Source organism: Protopterus annectens, chromosome 4.part0, assembly GCF_019279795.1.
Source record: "Protopterus annectens isolate FY-2018-M chromosome 4.part0, PAN1.0, whole genome shotgun sequence".
Classification (NCBI taxonomy): Eukaryota; Metazoa; Chordata; order Ceratodontiformes; family Protopteridae; genus Protopterus; species Protopterus annectens.
The window spans coordinates 13720781-13738642 of NC_056733.1; the positions used below are offsets into that span (position 1 = coordinate 13720781).

A 17862-nucleotide genomic window follows, 5' to 3' on the forward strand; every position below is an offset into this window, starting at 1 on the left:
TGTCATTGCTCATGTTGGTGTGAATGACCTGAGACGTACCTCCCTGGACTACATGAAAAGAGACATGGAAGAGCTCTCTGATCATGTAGCCCAGGCTGGTATGACCCTGACCCTGAGTAGCATCCTGCCCTCACCAAGAATGATACCTCAGTAGAAAAAAAAAATTATCAATTTCAACAATTGGCTAAGCTTCTGGTGTCATTCAAAGGGGATCCAGTGTCAGTCAGCCTGGGATGACATGCTCGACAAGCCGCGTTGCTTCGCAAGAGACTGCTTGCACCCGTCACTGCTAGGCTTTTGAATACTGGCCAAGGCTCTTGCTGCCCCCATAGTGCCTTTTTTAGGTAAGGCTCAAAAGTCAAACCCACTTCCGTAAACAGCACAATTAACAAAAAACTGAGGGTTATGCTACTCAACGCCAGGAGTTTAAATCTCAAAATGCATGTGCTCGAAGCACTCCTCAGTATGGAGAACGTCGACATCTGTGCTGTAACTGAAACCTGGTTCAAGGCTCCAGAGAGCACCCCAGCACTACCGGGCTACAACTTACACAACACGGTTTGGCCACAGAACACGGACCGAAACACAAAAGGAGGGGGTGTATCCATATTCATCAAGGATACCTACACCTCCAAGTTAGTGGCGCAGCATGATACCTCTGAGATCATCCATGTGCAACTAATATTGGGCAAATCTGCAATGCAAATTGTGGCCTGCTACAGATCACCCTCCATGACCCAGGACAACCACTCCACCTTCCTGGTGACACTGGAAAACATGTAGGTCCTACCAAACACCCTGATATTGGGCGATTTCAATTACCCTACCATTCACTGGGAAAACTACACGAGTACAAATTCCCAGGCCCAGCGGAATTCATCAACTCAAACGCCCTGGATCAGCTGGTAAACTCCCCTACCAGAGGTGAAAACATATTGGACCTGGTCATCACCAAAATGGGTGACAGGTGTTCCACACCGGAGGTCAACCAGTCACTGGTTAGATCAGACCATAAACTAATCACTCTGGATGTCCACAACCCACCACCACCCCCCAACTAAGGAAACCACAGTAAAAAACTTTTCTAAAGCAAACTTTACCTTACTTAAGACAGAGGTGGTAAGTTTCACAGCCCTCATGCTAAAGGATAACGCTGCCCAGGATGCAGAAACCTTTACAAATGCACTCTATGAGCACCTACAAGGATGCATGGATCGTGCCATCCCTAGCAAAACCAAGACTCACTCTTCTAAGGGAAAGAAACCAGTTTGGTGGACCCCTGCAAAAAACAGGCTATACAATAGAAGGAGGAAACTAGTTCAGAAAAAAAGCAAATCCCAAGAAGGAAAGACATCCCTGATCAGTATCAGTAAGAAACTGAGGTCCCTCATGAAATCATCCAAGGCCATCTAAAGGAAAGAAACCAGTTTGGTGGACCCCTGCAAAAAACAGGCTATACAATAGGAGGAAGAAACTAGTTCAGAAAAAAAGCAAATCCCAAGAAGGAAAGACATCCCTGATCAGTATCAGTAAGAAACTGAGGTCCCTCATGAAATCATCCAAGGCCATCTTTGAAAGAAAAATAGCCAAGGATTCAAAAGATAACATAGCTAAAGAAGGCTTTGTGGTTAAGAATCTAAGTGGCAACTCGCAGATATGCACTGAACTAGTGCAAAATAGCACAAAATATACTGAACCTACTGATATTGCCAACATCCTGGCAGATAGATTCAGTGCAAACTTCACCCCCCCTCTCACCTCCAAAAGGGCCCACAACAATACCGGAAAAGTGTAGTGTCCCAGAAATCACAGATGCACAGATGAAAACAGCCCTTTCAAAAGCCAGATGGTGTCCCAGGCTGCATCTTGCATGAACTAAAGAACAAACTAACCCCCCACCTAAACACGCTGTTCAACCTCAGCCTCTCCACAGGCTACGTGCCCACAGAATGGTGCACAGCAACAGTTATTCCTCTCCACAAAGGAGGGGCCACAACTGACCCTGGTAACTATCACCCCATAAGCCTGACTAGCCTGGTCTGCAAGGCTATGGAGCACATTATCATGCAACTCATTAACAAAGACATTGGGAACCTCCAAACACTTGACCTGACCCAGTTCGGCTTTAAGGGCTGATCATGCCTACTAAACTTGGTTGATTTCTTCGAGACGGTCACCAAGGCCATAGACGAGGGAAAGGTGGTTCACACAGCCTACCTTGACCTCGCCAAGGCTTTCGACACCATTCCCCATTATTACAGAAAAACTCAACAGCCTGAACATAAACCCCTACGTCACGAGATGGGTTGCCAACTGGCTTACAGACAGAAATCACACGGTAAGAACATTGGGCTCCAGCTCTGACTCTAAACCAGTCACAAGTGGTGTCCGCAAGGCTTGGTCTTGGGACCCCTACTGTTTGGCATATACTTCTCAGAAGTACAGGCAAACACAGGAGGACTATGGCTAACCAAGTTTGCTGATGACTGCAAACTGAGAGCCATAATTGATTCTCCGGCTGACACTGACATCTTCCAAAAGGGCCTTACTGAGACAGACACCTGCTGCCAAAGTCATGGTCTCAAGCTAAATGCCAAAAAATGCATAGTCATCCCGTTTGGGAAAAACGAAACACCCACAAATTACCACATAGGAGGCAGCCCCCTTAATACAGAAGAGGTAATAAGAGATCTGGGGACCCAGGTAGACAGTAATCTCTCCTTTGACAATCATATTGCCAAAGTAGTTAGGAAATCATTCTATGTGGCCCATCTAATTACTAAAGGGTGTGCATCTAGAAATAAAAAGAGGTTATAGTGCCCCTTTACTCATCACTCATTAGACCCAACATAGAGTACAGTGCCCCACTTGGGATGTACCTCACAAGACACTTCCAACAGCTGAAAAGACCACAAAAGTACCTCACCAAGAGGATTACTGGTCTCAAACATATGTCCTATGCAGCCCAACTGAAAAAACTCCGGCTGTACTCAGTGGCATATCGCTTACTCAGAGGTGATCACTGCCTGACTTACAAAGCCATGTCCAACTCCGAATTGATGGACATGCTCCAGCTAAAGAAATCCAAGTCACTGCGAGCCATGCGCTCTAGTAAGCTAAACCTCGCCACAACAATAAATAGAACATGCTGGAGGGATAGATTCCTGTCACAGAGACTCCCCATGCTTTGGAACAAATTTCAAATTTACATCAGGCAGAGCCCCTCACTAACACTCTTCAAGAGAAACCTTGACGAGTGGATGGGTAACAGAAAATACACCCTTGGGATCACCTTCATTGACTCTGCTTGACAGAGGATCAGTTAATTAATCAATGGGGCGGCGAAAGCCGACACACTCTGGCTAGGCTTATAAATGCCCTCGGCAGACAGCCTAGTAACCTACCTGTGTGTGTGTGTGTGTGTGTGTGTGTGTGTGTGTGTGTGTGTGTGTGTGTGTGTGTGTGTGTGTGTATATATATATATACACATGGGTCCACATCATAAACTCTAAATACTGAAATGTCGAATTTCAGTATTTCAAAGTCCACAATATCGAACGGTCACAATCACGCTACATCAGAATTTCAACGTGCATAAGACTGAAACTTCAAAATGTCGAAATTTCAGTCTGCAACTTTTTTTTTTTTTTTTTTTTACAGTTTAAACCCTCTACCTTTTGTATATTCTCATTGTGAGTCACTCCCTCCTTTCCTGGTGCTATAACAAGTGCCAATGACTAGTAAACTGCATAAAACAAAAGTAGTAAGAGTGCATAGTGTCAGCACACCGTTGTTGTGCTTCCGCTTGTAAAGTGCCACAGAATACGATCCTTTGGTAGTCCACTTACATTTGAAGAATCCTACAATCGCTGTTAGAAATTCAGGCATTGAGTATTCCTCTTTGTGTTTTAAAGTATGTTCAAACTGGATGTGCCTCCATAAAATCCATCTTCATTTTGGCGAAGGTGGACCACCCACTTGCTAGTGCTGTTCTCAACTGACCTACCCTATCCTGCTCTCTGGCTAATGTCGTCATCAAAATAGATAGGTCCATTGCCTTGGTACCAAGTAAACACTTCAGGCGACGATGCCATACCTCCACAGAGTTTTGCACACCTCCACAGAGTTTTGTGTGCGAGGTAAAAATAATGTACAAGGGGGAAAATTGACAATATGCTGTGGTTCATGTAGCAAACTTTCTTTTACCTAACACATACCAATCAGTGAAGTATTGAGTTAATATTCCCTACCTTCTATTGGAAATTAATCTTTTAAATGTGTTGAAGGCTTCCAGTACTTCCTCTTCTGGCAGGAATGCTAAAGCAATTAAGCTTTTAACAGCCAGCTGGAAGGACATGTTGCTATTATATAGAGAGGCTAATCCTAACTGCTGAACCTTTCTCCATGTGTTTTTGCCAAAGTGGAAGAGGCATTCCTTTGAAGCCACTCCGGTGAAATTCCCTCTTATGCGTTTAATTGCTGCAATTGCGAAAGTCACATAAGACCTACTTTAAAGTATGTTTAAAGCATGGTCTGACATTAGGTGGAACACACAATGTCACATCGTATTGTACGCTTTTAATGACATTTCACTCATCAGGCAATAGAGTAGTGGCATGGATTTACTGTAACCACCACATTTTATCAAACCATGTATGCTATACAGTTGATGACAAGTAAACCCCTTGTAGAAAAACGTGCCATCAGCCAAATGGTGGTTGTGCTAAAGTCATATATAGTAAACACTACAACAGTATTTTCTCCACTGCCATCCGTTATTCTTTTCTCTACAAAGGCTCCTGTTTTTATAAGAAAGTCCTTAACATTCAGGGAATGTAAGGTAACATCAGGATTCCCTCTATGTGCATTATCTTTTCTCCTAACCCTTCCCACTTGTTGCAACAAGGCATGTCTATTAGGGAGGTCAATTACCAAATCTAAAGAAGTGGAAGATGAGGCATCTTCCACTAATAGACAGGCTGGATCTCGTGACACTGCCATTCTGTGTTTCAACTCACTGCAGAGGTTGTACTTTTGCTGCTCGGGAGGACCTCCAGTATGATTCTGGGATATAGACTTTAGCAACTGTTCACCAGTAGATATGGTTACGGTAATTAACCTACCTTTACACTTCAGCGTGATTTCCTCTTACAATACCAGTACTTTTTTGGGTTTGGATTCTTTTCTAGATGGAATATGCATCAGTCTATAATGAGCACTTTTCTCATTTTCTGAGACGTAGCTGTTTGGTATATGCTACCTTTCGTGCCTGTCGGGGGATTAAGTTGAAGTAGCCATGTTAATTTAGTACAATGTACACCTTCTTAAAGATATACTCTGTATTTATAATACAACGTATGGGATTATGGTACTCGGGGTAATGAGAACTTGCGATTGTGACCATTCAATATTGTGGACTCAAAATACTGACATTCGACATTTCAGTATTTCGAGTTTACAAAGTGGACCTGTGTACATACCTATAATCTATATATATATATATATATATATATATATATATATATATATATATATATATATATATACATATACATACATACATATATACATATACATATACACACACATACATACATACATACATACACACACACACACACACATATATATACATATCTATCGATATATATATATATATATATATATATATATATATATATATATATATATATATATAGAGAGAGGTCTACCCGAAAATGCCGAAAGTCCACAATGCCGACGATGAGAACACAGACACCGGAAGATCGACAACAGAGATGATGGACAGTTGAAAATCCCGACACTGAGAACACCGACATGTTAAGGTAAGTGTGCGATAGTGACGGACTGTAGGGTTAGGGATAGATTAAGTGAGTTAGGGTTAGGGCGCGGGTTAGGCGAGTGTGCGATAGTGACGGACCTTAGGGTTAGGGTTTGGGTTAAGGTAAGTGCATAGATAGTTGTGTGTGTAAGGTTTAGTGTAGGTTTGTAAGGTTTTTGGTGTGCTTGTGTTGTGTGTGCTTTTTGGACAGGGGATTTGTTTTGTTTGTTGACTGTCGGGATTGTGGTTTGTCGAGCATGTGAAGTTTCGTGTTTTTGAACTTTCGGTTTTGTGGTGTCGGTGATTTCGTTGTCAGTGTTTTAGCGCGTCGGTGTTATCAGGTAGACCCATATATGTCTACAGAGCAAGTTGCATAGTTTGTATGTGCGACATATTTTACTTAAATGTACATCTGTCTTTATATTCAGATGGGCCAGAGGATGAGGGCAGGTATGGGAGTTTAGTACAAGAATGACAAAACAGTAGGTTTAAGGAAGTTCTTTCCTTCCCTCCACTGTTGTACGCTCTCAAAAGTTAGTATATTTTGAGCAGTAACTCCCACATTACGGTTGAGAGTGGTTTGCACCCTGAAAAAAAACACTTGTTTTTGTTGTATTCCTGTGTTTATGATTAAATATTTTTTCTGTCAACAAATTTTTTCAACAGGATGTGATGCCATTAAACAGTGATCTCAAAACTTCCTAATATAATCATATGTACGTACACACACGTGTGTATGGTGTGCATGCATGAAAATCATAACCTTACATTCATTCATACGCAGGCGCTTGCACACAGACATGCACCCCCCCATACATATACACACACACACACACACACACACACACACACACACACACACACACACACACACACACACACACACACACACACACACACACACACACACACACACACACACACACACACACACACAGTACATCCTTCTGGCATGGCTTTCCATTTCACACTAGGTGACGTTGCCTTAAGTTTCCTTCACTGTAAATGTTACAACCTCTCTCACTGCACCAGTCTTTACATTTTGCTCCAGTTGCCAGCCAGTTATACATTCAGAGATATCCCTTTTATTGTTAAATTTAAGTTTGTCTCCCCATCTTGTCATCACTCTAGGCCAGGGGTGTCCAACCTTTTCAGTTGCAAGGGCCGCATTGAGTCAACAGAAATGGTCTGGGGGCAAACGGCAAGTGAGGACCAAAAAAAAAAAAAGCTCTCTCACAAACTGAAGAGCAAAAAAAAACACCCACAATAACGTATCCTTAACCCCATTAAAAAGTTACTGAAAAAAAGAAGTTATAGTTTGTTCAACCACATGTGCACAGCAGTAGACAGCCATCATACTAAGGGACATTTCTGTTACAACATCATCACGTTAACTTATTCACGTACAGTATGATCATACACATGATGCACCAGTATAAAGCATTCATCTGGCAGCATTTTCTCTTATAACCACTTAACTGGAGTAAACTTCTCCACAGTGTGTATTATTTTCTGACAAACATCTGTATCGTGCATCTATTAAAATACATTCTCTTGACTTTGACTAAAACTTGTTCAGTGCATGCCTTGCTGTGGTCACCCTCTCCACATTCCTATTACAGTCACTTGCCTCTCTAACTACTGGAGGCTCTGTGCTATGTACTGTACCATGACATATTGCTTCAGAATACTCACTGATGAGAGATCAACACACCTCCCTTCAGATATTTCACTGTAACTCACACTTCAGCTCTCTTCTAGATTAAAGCTATTCTCACATCACGCAGTTTAACAGCAAAACAAAATGTATACATTATTCTAGCTTAACACAGTAACGTTTCAAGAAACAGAACACAACTCAACATGCATTGTTTACTTCTGCATCAAATATACTACAATTCAGAACTGCTACATATTTCAATTCTTTTTCCTGGATTGCAATCTTGTTAGTTGTAAAAAATGTCAAACATGACTGGGAAAACACAGTTAGCTCCTTTGTCAGGTAGGCTATCAAGCAAAGCTTGGGCAGTTTACAGAAATCAGACATCTTAAGTGGGTGATTTAGAAATACGCAGAGCTGGGTATCATATTGTACTTTTTTGGAAGCATTACAAACAGGATCCAGATGGCAGGACAGTAAACCTACGTCTTTAGGAAAATGACCCTTAAAATAAATGCTCTACTCTACTGATTCAGTACACATTTACACTGAAAAGTCGGAAAAACCATCTTGTTATTAAGACAAAACAGCAGCCATTATCTGGTGATGATTGCGTTCTAGGATCAAAAGTAAATCCTGTCATAAAGTCGGCTAACAGGATGACTAAACATCCAAGAAAGTACTCAATGAATACAAAATGGTAGTGATCCCTGCTGTAGAACTGATCTACAAGATAACCAGTGATCTCACTACACCTCTGAAGCATTAAGGGGGAGCAACATAGACTACGGAATCTGCCCCATTTTATAAAATTTGTACAATTGAGCACTGTCTCATCCTAGCAGAAAACATTCTGAGGTGGCCAGAAGGCACAGTAGCAATCTTTGTGGAATGTGGAACTGTCATAGCAAAGCTAAAACACATCAGCTTTAGAATGGTTTACAATGCTGTCTCTGTGTCCAAACATGTTTTTCATGTGTATTAAATTAATAGGCTTTTTAATGTTTCCAGAACATTTCTGCTTGGGACTCCATTGAAAATGGAACATCTCACATGCACATTTCTTGTCAACAAATGACAGCAAACAAATAACATACTGCCCTTTTGTTCCTCAAAGAAGAATCTGAAAAATATCTTACCTCTCATAACCCCATTCTCAGAAAAAAAAGTGAATGGATAAATTAACTCTTCTTAGCTGGTCAGGGAATAGTAGAGAAGTACTAAGAATATGCCATAACTTTTAAAAGCAAATTATTTTTAAATGAAATGAACTACATTCTAAATATGCAACTACTTTGACGAAACATCAAAATTCACTTAAAGACTGCACCTCCCATGACCTTAATACTACAACAAGCTTCACCAAGAAATTCAGAATCTATACCCACTTAGAAGAAAATGCATATTTAGATATATATTTTATGATACAGCTGATGTCCGCCACATCAGAAGTACTGCACAGTGCTCTTCGTCCATTTCAGTACCTTTTTATCCACATCATTGTGCCTGAATGTCGTAGTAAAAGAATCATATAGCTTAGCTTACCTTTTACTGGTGGAGATGTAGTCCGTGGGTAAAAATAAATAAATCCTCCTCACTCTGAGTCTTCTCTTTCATCGCCGCAATCTCACTCCTTCCTTCAGCTGAAACTTTACCGCAAATGTAAAAAACGACTGAACGGTGTTTTGGCGCATGGGCAGACCAGCTGAAAGACGCTGTTGGCGCATGCGCAGAACAGCTTAAGGACGCGGACGTGAAAACACACGGAAAATAAGTGAAATTTCAATATAAGGGTCGCGGGCCGCATGGAAGAGCTCTGAGGGCCGCATGCGGCCCGCGGGTCGCGGGTTGGACACTCCTGCTCTAGGCTCACTGGTTTGCCTGCATCTCCTTCACACTTCCTTTAACTCTTGATTCTGCTAAATCCAGAAGGCTGTAAGCTTTCACAAACTATATCAAAAGCCTTTAATGTAACTTCCTCTTCGTTCTGCTTTCTCTCCTCTGGACAACCCTATAAAGACCATCTCATTAAATGTTTACCACCTACTACAGTCTCCATAAGTAATCCTAGCCAATCCCTGGCTCCTCAAACACAATTCATTATTCTTTCTTTTCTGGTCTGTTAACAACAAAATGAATCTCTATACAGCACTGTTGTCGCCTCACAGCAAGAGGTTCGCAGGTTCGATTCTCAGCTAGGATGCCTTCTGTACGGAGACTGCATGTCCTCCCTGCAGTTGCGTGGGTTTCCTCCGGGTGCTCCGGTTTCCTCCCACATTCCAAAGACATGAAGTTGGTGGAATGGACACTCTAAATTGGTCATACGTGTGAGTGTGTGTGTGTGTGTGTGTGTGTGTGTGTGTGTGTGTGTGTGTGTGTGTGTGTGTGTGTGTGTGAGAGAGTGAGTGGTATGGATGAACTACAGCAGCAGGGCTAGCCACCCGGCATTGTAAACCTTGGCTCGAGAGGACTGTCACTGCTGAAGTAACATGATCCCCATATGGAAAATGGGAAAAAGGGGTTGAGAATGGCTGGCTGGATGTATAAGCACTGTTCCACCCCAGCTATGTCCCTCATGAGCCCAAAAAACTGCAACTCGACTGCCTAGCATTTATGGCACCTATTCCCTCCCTTTTTTTTCCTACCTCCAAACCTTCTTCATGTCACATCTGAAGTCAAGTCCCCTTTAATACAGGTGCATGTACATCCACTGAAATAATATAAGAGTCAATAAAAAAGAACATTTAAATATTACCTTAGCTCTACTGAAACAACATGTCCAATTCCTCCAAAAATGGTTCCTTTACCAAGTCTTTTAGCAATGACACTCTGCAACTCTGGCTCAGCTGCCGCAGGTAAATTAGTGTCGGAGAGGGAAAGGCTGTGGACAAAATACAGTTATATAAATATTTATTACAGTAAAACATCTTTTCAGTAATCTCTTAAACCAGGTAGTAATAGGCAGGAATAATCTACTCTCAGACAAAGCTCCATATGGAACATTTACTTATTCATAAACCCTTTCCCCCACGCAGCTGAAAACTGTATCTGTAAAATAAGATGACCTACCCACTGGAAAAGAGCAGTTGAAAGCAAGTACCCACTGTTTGCTTTACAGACAGGGCAAGATTTTCTAGCGGATTCAATGGTGCAAAGGGATGAGTGCATCCCAGCTGATCTAGCCTTAATCAATCAGTGACTGACCCAAGGGCAAAAGGAGCTAGCCAAAGATAACCTTTAAATGCAGGGTAGTGCAGATTCAAATACTCAGAATTAGCAGAACATTACACAAACATAATGACAAGAAAACAAACAAATCAACTCTAGAAACAGTATAGCTGGGACAGCTCTCTGTCAAAACGGCAAGACTCAAAACTGTAGGTCCCAAATCCCCCAAATAATAAACTGCAACTCAAACATAAAAAACATAGCTCATTTCAAAAATATCTGTTAGACCATTAAAGCACTTTTGCAGAAGGACTTTACACACAGCTCTGCCTTTTACACAAAATAACTCCAAGACTGGTATATGTTACAATAGGGGGGATACTCTGTGGCACTATAAACTTGGACTAAGGTATACTGCCCCCATGTTGGCACTTGTAGTTGCACCATTCCAAGAATCACAGGTAGGGTCATCAGAATTTCAAATGGCACCCAACTCTGGACTGTTTTGTAGTAAAGTCTGTAAGGTAAAGTAAAACATCTACAAAAACATATTGCGGCCCTGCACAAGTCTAAAAAAAAGCTTTTCCATGCCCAAAAAGACCCTTTGCCAAGTTTACATGGTAGCGAACTAATGGATAATCACCAGGTGTTACACAAAAAACACTAATCACTGCGAAAGTTAATGGTTAGTTCGGTCTGCCTAGTCAGTATTCCATAAAGGAAGAAAGTTATTGTGCACAGTACTGTGATACAATGTCTCATACATAAAGTGCAAGAAACATACAAGTTATATATGCTTACTTAAGTTTGTTCCCTTCATGGGTTCTGTAGGAAAGTAGTTTTAAAAATTAATTTATTCTACTTTGTGTTCTGTAGTACTTCTGCCATACAAATTAAGTGTACTGTGCAAAGGTATACAAGCTGCTAACCATAAGCTCATATAGTACCTATCATGTCAACAAATCAACAGCATTACATTTTTAAAATGCTTTTTATTGAAATTGGCTTTGTGGCTCTGTCCCTCTGTGGTTCTGTCTCACTAATGACAGAGGAACAATATTTTACATTTTAAGGGAATTTTAATTTTAATGGGAAAATTCCTGCAGACCATTATAACAACATATTGTTTGTGTGTCATGCAGACATCTGTACATTTTTTTCCTCTATCAAATATCCAGAGGCTCAGTGGGATCATACAGGTTTGTTCAATTTGAAATCAATTAACGATATACCACAATCCTCCCTTACCTTCACATAACAGTTTGCCGTCTGTATATCAAATGTTTCTTTTTCTGGACATCAGCTATGCCAGCATTGCTTTATTTTGAGTGGTCCAAGTGGCTAAGTTAATCCATCATTTAAAATTACAACAAGATTTGCTATCAAGAAGAGTACATTTATAAAAGATAATACCCTTCCTGTGTACCCACATGTTTTGACTCCCACCTTCACTGCTACCCACTGTGTTCATGCAAGAGGGTTGTACCTCCCAATATGAAAAAAATGGGACACTGGCATTTGAACAGTATATATATATATATACATATATATATATATATACATATATATATATATATATATATATATATATACATATATATATATATGGAAAACTTTTCTTTAGCTTGCAGTGAAGAAAATAGTCCCTATCACAGTAAATGCATTACTTAATGAATACACTAAAACAACAAGCAATTAATCATGCATAAATTATGAATATTAGAACATTATTCACTCATTCAGAAGCCAGAGCCAATTCTGGCACCCACAAAACACAATATATATATATAGATATATATATATATATATATATATATATATATACACACACACACACACACACACACATACATATACATATATATATATATATATATATATATATATACACACACACACACACACACGCATAGACATGCATATATTGCACAAACACACACACACACACACACACACATAACATACACCACCTCAGGCAGCATATTACCCAAGTATTATAACGCTTTTTATTGAAATTGGTTTTGTGCTTCTGTCTCTCTGTGGTTCTGTCATACTCTCAAGAGATAGTGGAAAAAATGCTGAGCTAATGACAAAGGAACAATGTTTTACTTAAAGACTAAAAAGTAAAAAATAAAAAGGTTTTTTTTTTTTTTTTTTTATAAAAAATGCTTTTTATTCAGCTGCTCTAAAAAGTAAAAAAGAAAAAAAAGGAAGAACAATGAATGAAAACTTTGCAAATGAAACACAGATAAGCTGATTTCAGAAAAGCATTCAAGGTTGGTTTTGCTGAGTCCTGATACTTCTTCTGGTATGTCATTACCACAATCAGCAAAACCAACTTCAAATGCTTTTCTGAAATCAGCTTGTCTGTGTTTTTTTTTGCAAAGTTTTCACTCTTCGTCTTTTTTTTTTTCTTTTCTTTTTAGAGCAACTAAATAAAAAGCATTTTTTATTGCTGGACGGGACAGTGGTGCAGCAGTAGTGTTGTCACCTCACAGCAAGAGGTTCTCCAGTTCGATTCTCAGCTGGAGTGCCTTCTGTGTGGAGTTTGCATGTCCTCTCTGCATTCATGTGGGTTTCCTCCCACATTACTAAGACATGCATTTGGAGCACTTCTCCCTGGGCCTCCACTGAAAATTGGCTTTGTTCCAAGTGGGACTTTCCCTGTAAACAAAATGTGAAATAATAATGAATACTAATTATTAAAAAATCTTTTTATATTTTTATTTGAATACTTATCTAAGAAGAGTTTTACTGGTGGTATTCTGCTGTATTGTTTTCTTAAACACCAATATGCCACACAATCACTGTACAAGTACTAAAAAAAAATATCTGTGCTCTTTTTATGACTCCAGGATAAATAAACTACAGTTTTGTACCTATCATAAATGTAGATGTTCGAGTGTACACCCTGCTGCAGTCATCACACTTGGGTTATCCTGTCGTCAGGTGGTCCCGCAGTCGGCCGGAATTCCAAAGTTTTGGTCCGGCGTCGGTTGCTGTCGCTTCTTCCCCGACGTCAGTGCGCCAGGGGTATATATACTGCATCCAATGCCATTTTCTTCAGTTTATCTTGCCCCAGATGTCAGGTGCCCCCAAAAAGGTTTTCAGTAATTAGTACCAAATTAAGCAATTTTTGCACAAACACAAAATCCCTCCAGCTATAAGCAAATATATCAGGAAGGTATTGTAGAGATTTAGCCAGTTAGATCAGAGGGGATGGAGGGAGGGTAACCTGGACTGCAGCAGGGTGTACACTCGAACATCTACATTTATGGCAGGTACAAAACTGTACTATGTTCATCGTGTTACCCTGCTGAAGTCATCACACTTGGGTAGAATCCCAAAGCTAAGGATGGGTGGAGGAGTCATAGAGGGTTAGAGGAGGCTAGAAGGCCCTACAGAACTGCAGTGGTGAAGCCAGCTCTAGTCTTAGAGTAAAGTGGTAAGTGATAGTGTTTGGTACAGGTGTGTACTGAACTCCAAGTTGCAGCTTCCAAAATCTCCTTGGTTGGAACCCCCCTGAGGAAGGTTGCAGATGTCGCTGTTGCCCTGGTAGAGTGGGGCCTAATGGTAGCAGGAACTGGTTTTCCATCATGGGTATAGCAAAAATGAATGCAATGTCCTATCCATTTGGAAATGGTTTGTTTTGATATAGCCTTCCCTTGTGAAGCTGTAGCATAGGATACAAAGAGCTGGTCAGATTTTCTGAAAACCTTAGTTTTATCCAAGTAGTAACGAAGTTGTCTGTGAATGTCCAAGGAATGCAGGAGTCTTTCTCCTTTGTTCTGTGGATTTGGGAAGAAGGTGGGTAAGTGGATGGTTTGATTTAAAGCCACACTGGAAACCACCTTAGGCATGAAGGAAGGATTAGTTCGTAGAGAAACTCTGTCTTGATGGAAAATGAGAAAAGGTACCACTGCCATTAGTGCCTGCAGCTCTGAGACTCTTCTAGCTGAAGTTATTGTTAGCAGCAGGGCAGTCTTCCATGATAGAAACTGAAGATCTGCAGAGAAAGCTGGTTCAAAGGGAGGCAGCATAAGTTTTTCCAGAACAAAATTGAGGTCCCATGTTGGTGTAGGTGTTCTCCTGGGGGCCTAATGTTTTTTGCCCCTCTGAGGAACTGCCTTAGAAGTGGATGTGAAAATAAGGGTGGATCCGTGTTGTAGTGGGCTGAAATAGCTGATGCATGGATTTTAATGGAAGAAAAAGAAAGTCCTTTGTGCAACATCTCAGTTAAATACTGTAGAATCTGAGGCATGTGAGGCTGAAATGTGTTTTGGCCTTTAGCTTGGTTCCAGGCGCAAAACCTTTTCCATTTGTCCGAGTAGGCCTTCCTGGTGCTGGGCCTCCTAGCTTCCAAAATAACATCCATAACTGCTTGGGAAAGAGGAGCTGGCTGGATGCTTAGGTGATTTGCCATGCAGCCAGATTTAAGGTTTTGAGCTGGCTGTGAAGAATCTGATTGTTTTTGCTGTGTGAGCAGATGGGCAATTTGTGGTAAAATCCAAGGCGGGCCCTGGGCCATATTCCTCAATAGTGGGTACCAGTGCTGGCGTGGCCAGTCTGGGGCTATGAGCATCAGTCGTGGTCTCTCCTTTCCGACTTTCAGAAGCACCTTTGTGAGGCGAGGCAATGGAGGAAAGGCATATACTATCAGGTTTTTCCAACTGAAAGAGTGCGTCCACTTTCCAAGCTTGATGGTGAAGTGCCCTTGTACAAAATTTTGTTAGCTGATAGTTTTGAGGACTGGTAAACAGGTCTATGTCTGGAAGGCCCCATTTTTGAGTTATCATTGCAAATACTTGTGGATCCAGTTTCCACTCGTGAGGATCCATGATGTTTCTGCTGAGGTCGTCTGCCAATGTGTTCTTTTTTCCTGGCAGGAACTGAGCTTGTAACTGAACTTGGTAAGCCAGAGCTGTGTTCCACAAGGTCATTGCTTGCCTGCATAGAGGGTAGGAGTGTGTACCCCCTTGTTTGTTTATGTACCACATTACTGTGGTGTTGTCCGTCCTTATTGTAAGCTGACCTGGATGTAATAGATTCTTGAAGGCTATCAGAGCATTCTGTACAGCTAGCATCTCTTTTTGATTGATGTGCAGATTCCTTTGATCTGCAGTCCATACGCCTTGAACGCACTGCCCTGCCATGTGTGCCCCCCAGGCGTAGTCCGATGCATCTGTTGTCATAGTTTGCCTGGCTGGGGGCAAGGTAAAAGGCTGACCCTTGTGGAGGTGACATGCCTGTGACCACCATAGAAACTCCTGTTGTAGGCAGGGAATAAATGATATCATTGTGTCCAAGCTGTGGCTGTGTTGAGACCATACACTTTTTAGGTACCACTGTAATTTCCTCATATGCAGCTTTGCAAATGGTATTAGTAGTATGCAAGATGCCATGAAGCCCAAGGCCTGCAGAATTTTTCTTGCAGGTAGTTGGGTCTTTGTTGCCATTGTTTTGAAATATTGAGTCAGTTGTAGTTGTTTGTCTGGCGTCAGATAAGCCTTCTGGGCCGTTGTATTCAAGCTGGCACCCAGGAATGTCATATTTTGTAAGGGTACTAGTTTTGATTTTTTTTCGTTTACTGTGTACCCCAGGCAACTTAGAAGATGTTTTACAAAAGCCAGATGTTGTAAGAGAATGTCCTTGCTTTCTGCTTGGATGATGCAGTCGTCCAGGTATGGGTATATTTTAATTCCTCTTTGTCTGCAGTATGCCAGGCATTTTGTGAAGACCCTGGGTGCAGTAGATAAGCCAAAGGGCAGTGCGGAGAATTGGTAATGGATTGAACCTGCAATGAAACGGAGGTATCTTCTGCAACTTTGTCTGATAGGGACATGCATGTTTGCCACCTTGAGGTCCAACGTTACTAGCCATGCTTTCTTGCCCAACATGGGAAGAAGCTGCTGTAGTGTTAGCATCTTGAATTTGGGTACTTGTAAGAAGGTGTTTAGAATTGAAAGGTCCAGAACTGGTCTCCAGGAACTGTCCTGGGAACTAGAAAGAGTCTGGAGTAAAATCCTTGACCTTGCTCTCGAGTAGGTACCAGCTGAATGGCTCTCATGTCCATGAGAGCTGTAATTTGTTTTTGTGCCGCTGCCCATTGATTTTGTGGCAGGTTTGGCATTCCTCTTTTCATTGCAAAGTGTGAAAATGGAATCTGTATCCTTGTGAAATTATGTATAGGACCCATTTGTCCTTTGTGACAATGTGCCAGTTGTCTGAAAAAAGTGCGAGTTTTCCTCCCAAGGGAGCTGCCAAGAGAGTGTTGCTTGGCCAGATGAGGTGCAAGTCATTAAGTTTGCCTTCTGGTAGTTTGGGACCCGTCTTCTCCTCCCTTCTGTGTTGCAGTGCCCCATTGTCAAGGTTTGTATTGGGCTTGTGGTTGTCCTCTGCCTCTTGGATGTCTGTATTTACACCTCTGTGGTCTGTCAGTAGCTGGAAAGGACCAATTTTTTGTTGGCCAGTTTCTGCTGAAGCAAAAGGGCTGTACCTGTAGAAAATCTTTGACTGTCTGCATAGATTTTGCCTTATCCTCCATTTTCTTTAAGATTTGTTATGCTTTAACTCCAAAAAGAACATCCTGCTGTAAGGGAGCATCTAGAAGCTTTGCTTTAACATGATCAGTCAGAGTTTGTTCCTTTCACCAAGCATGCCTACGTATAATAGACCCAGTGACAGCTGCTCTGCAGGAAGCCTCCAAAGAATCAAACCTACATTGTAAAGTATGTTTGCCTACCTGTTCAGTTGCATGCAACAGATCCTGCATTTCTTTCAATTCAGACTGTTGAGGGAGTGTGCTCATTTTCTGTTTTAACTGAGACATTAGAAATTGCTGATATTTTAGCATGTGAAATTGGCAATTTAGTGCCCTCATAGCCAGAGTGGCTGAGGTGTAAACCTTTTCCCCCCACCTGTCTAGTGCTCTGAGTCCCTTTCAGAGGGTACAGGATTTTTTTGCCATAGAAGCCTTAGTCTCTGGATCAGCAACAAGGCTTTTATAAAGGAATTTGTGGGAATCGGGCACTCTATAGTATCCGTCAGGTTTGGCTGGAGCAGGAGGCAGAGAATCTGGGTTCAAACTGGATTCTAAGTAAACATCATCCACAATGTCTAAAACTGGGGGGTGGCAAGTGGTCTGTGCTGGGGGAGTAAAAGAAACTCTCTGAGCCTTTTCTTTGAGTCAGAGTAGTCCTGACCTTCCCAGTGA

The 17862-nt window shown here is 41.4% G+C and overlaps 1 protein-coding gene across 1 annotated transcript in view; it reads right to left on the minus strand.

Moving 5' to 3' along the window:
• Positions 1-17862, minus strand: part of CCHR4.PART0H17orf75 (chromosome chr4.part0 C17orf75 homolog) — a 671853-nt gene that overhangs the window by 485900 nt on the left and 168091 nt on the right. The window contains exon 3 of the mRNA XM_044068053.1: positions 10237-10362. Coding sequence (XP_043923988.1) covers positions 10237-10362 — 126 coding nt within the window. The remainder of the gene's footprint in view (positions 1-10236; positions 10363-17862) is intronic.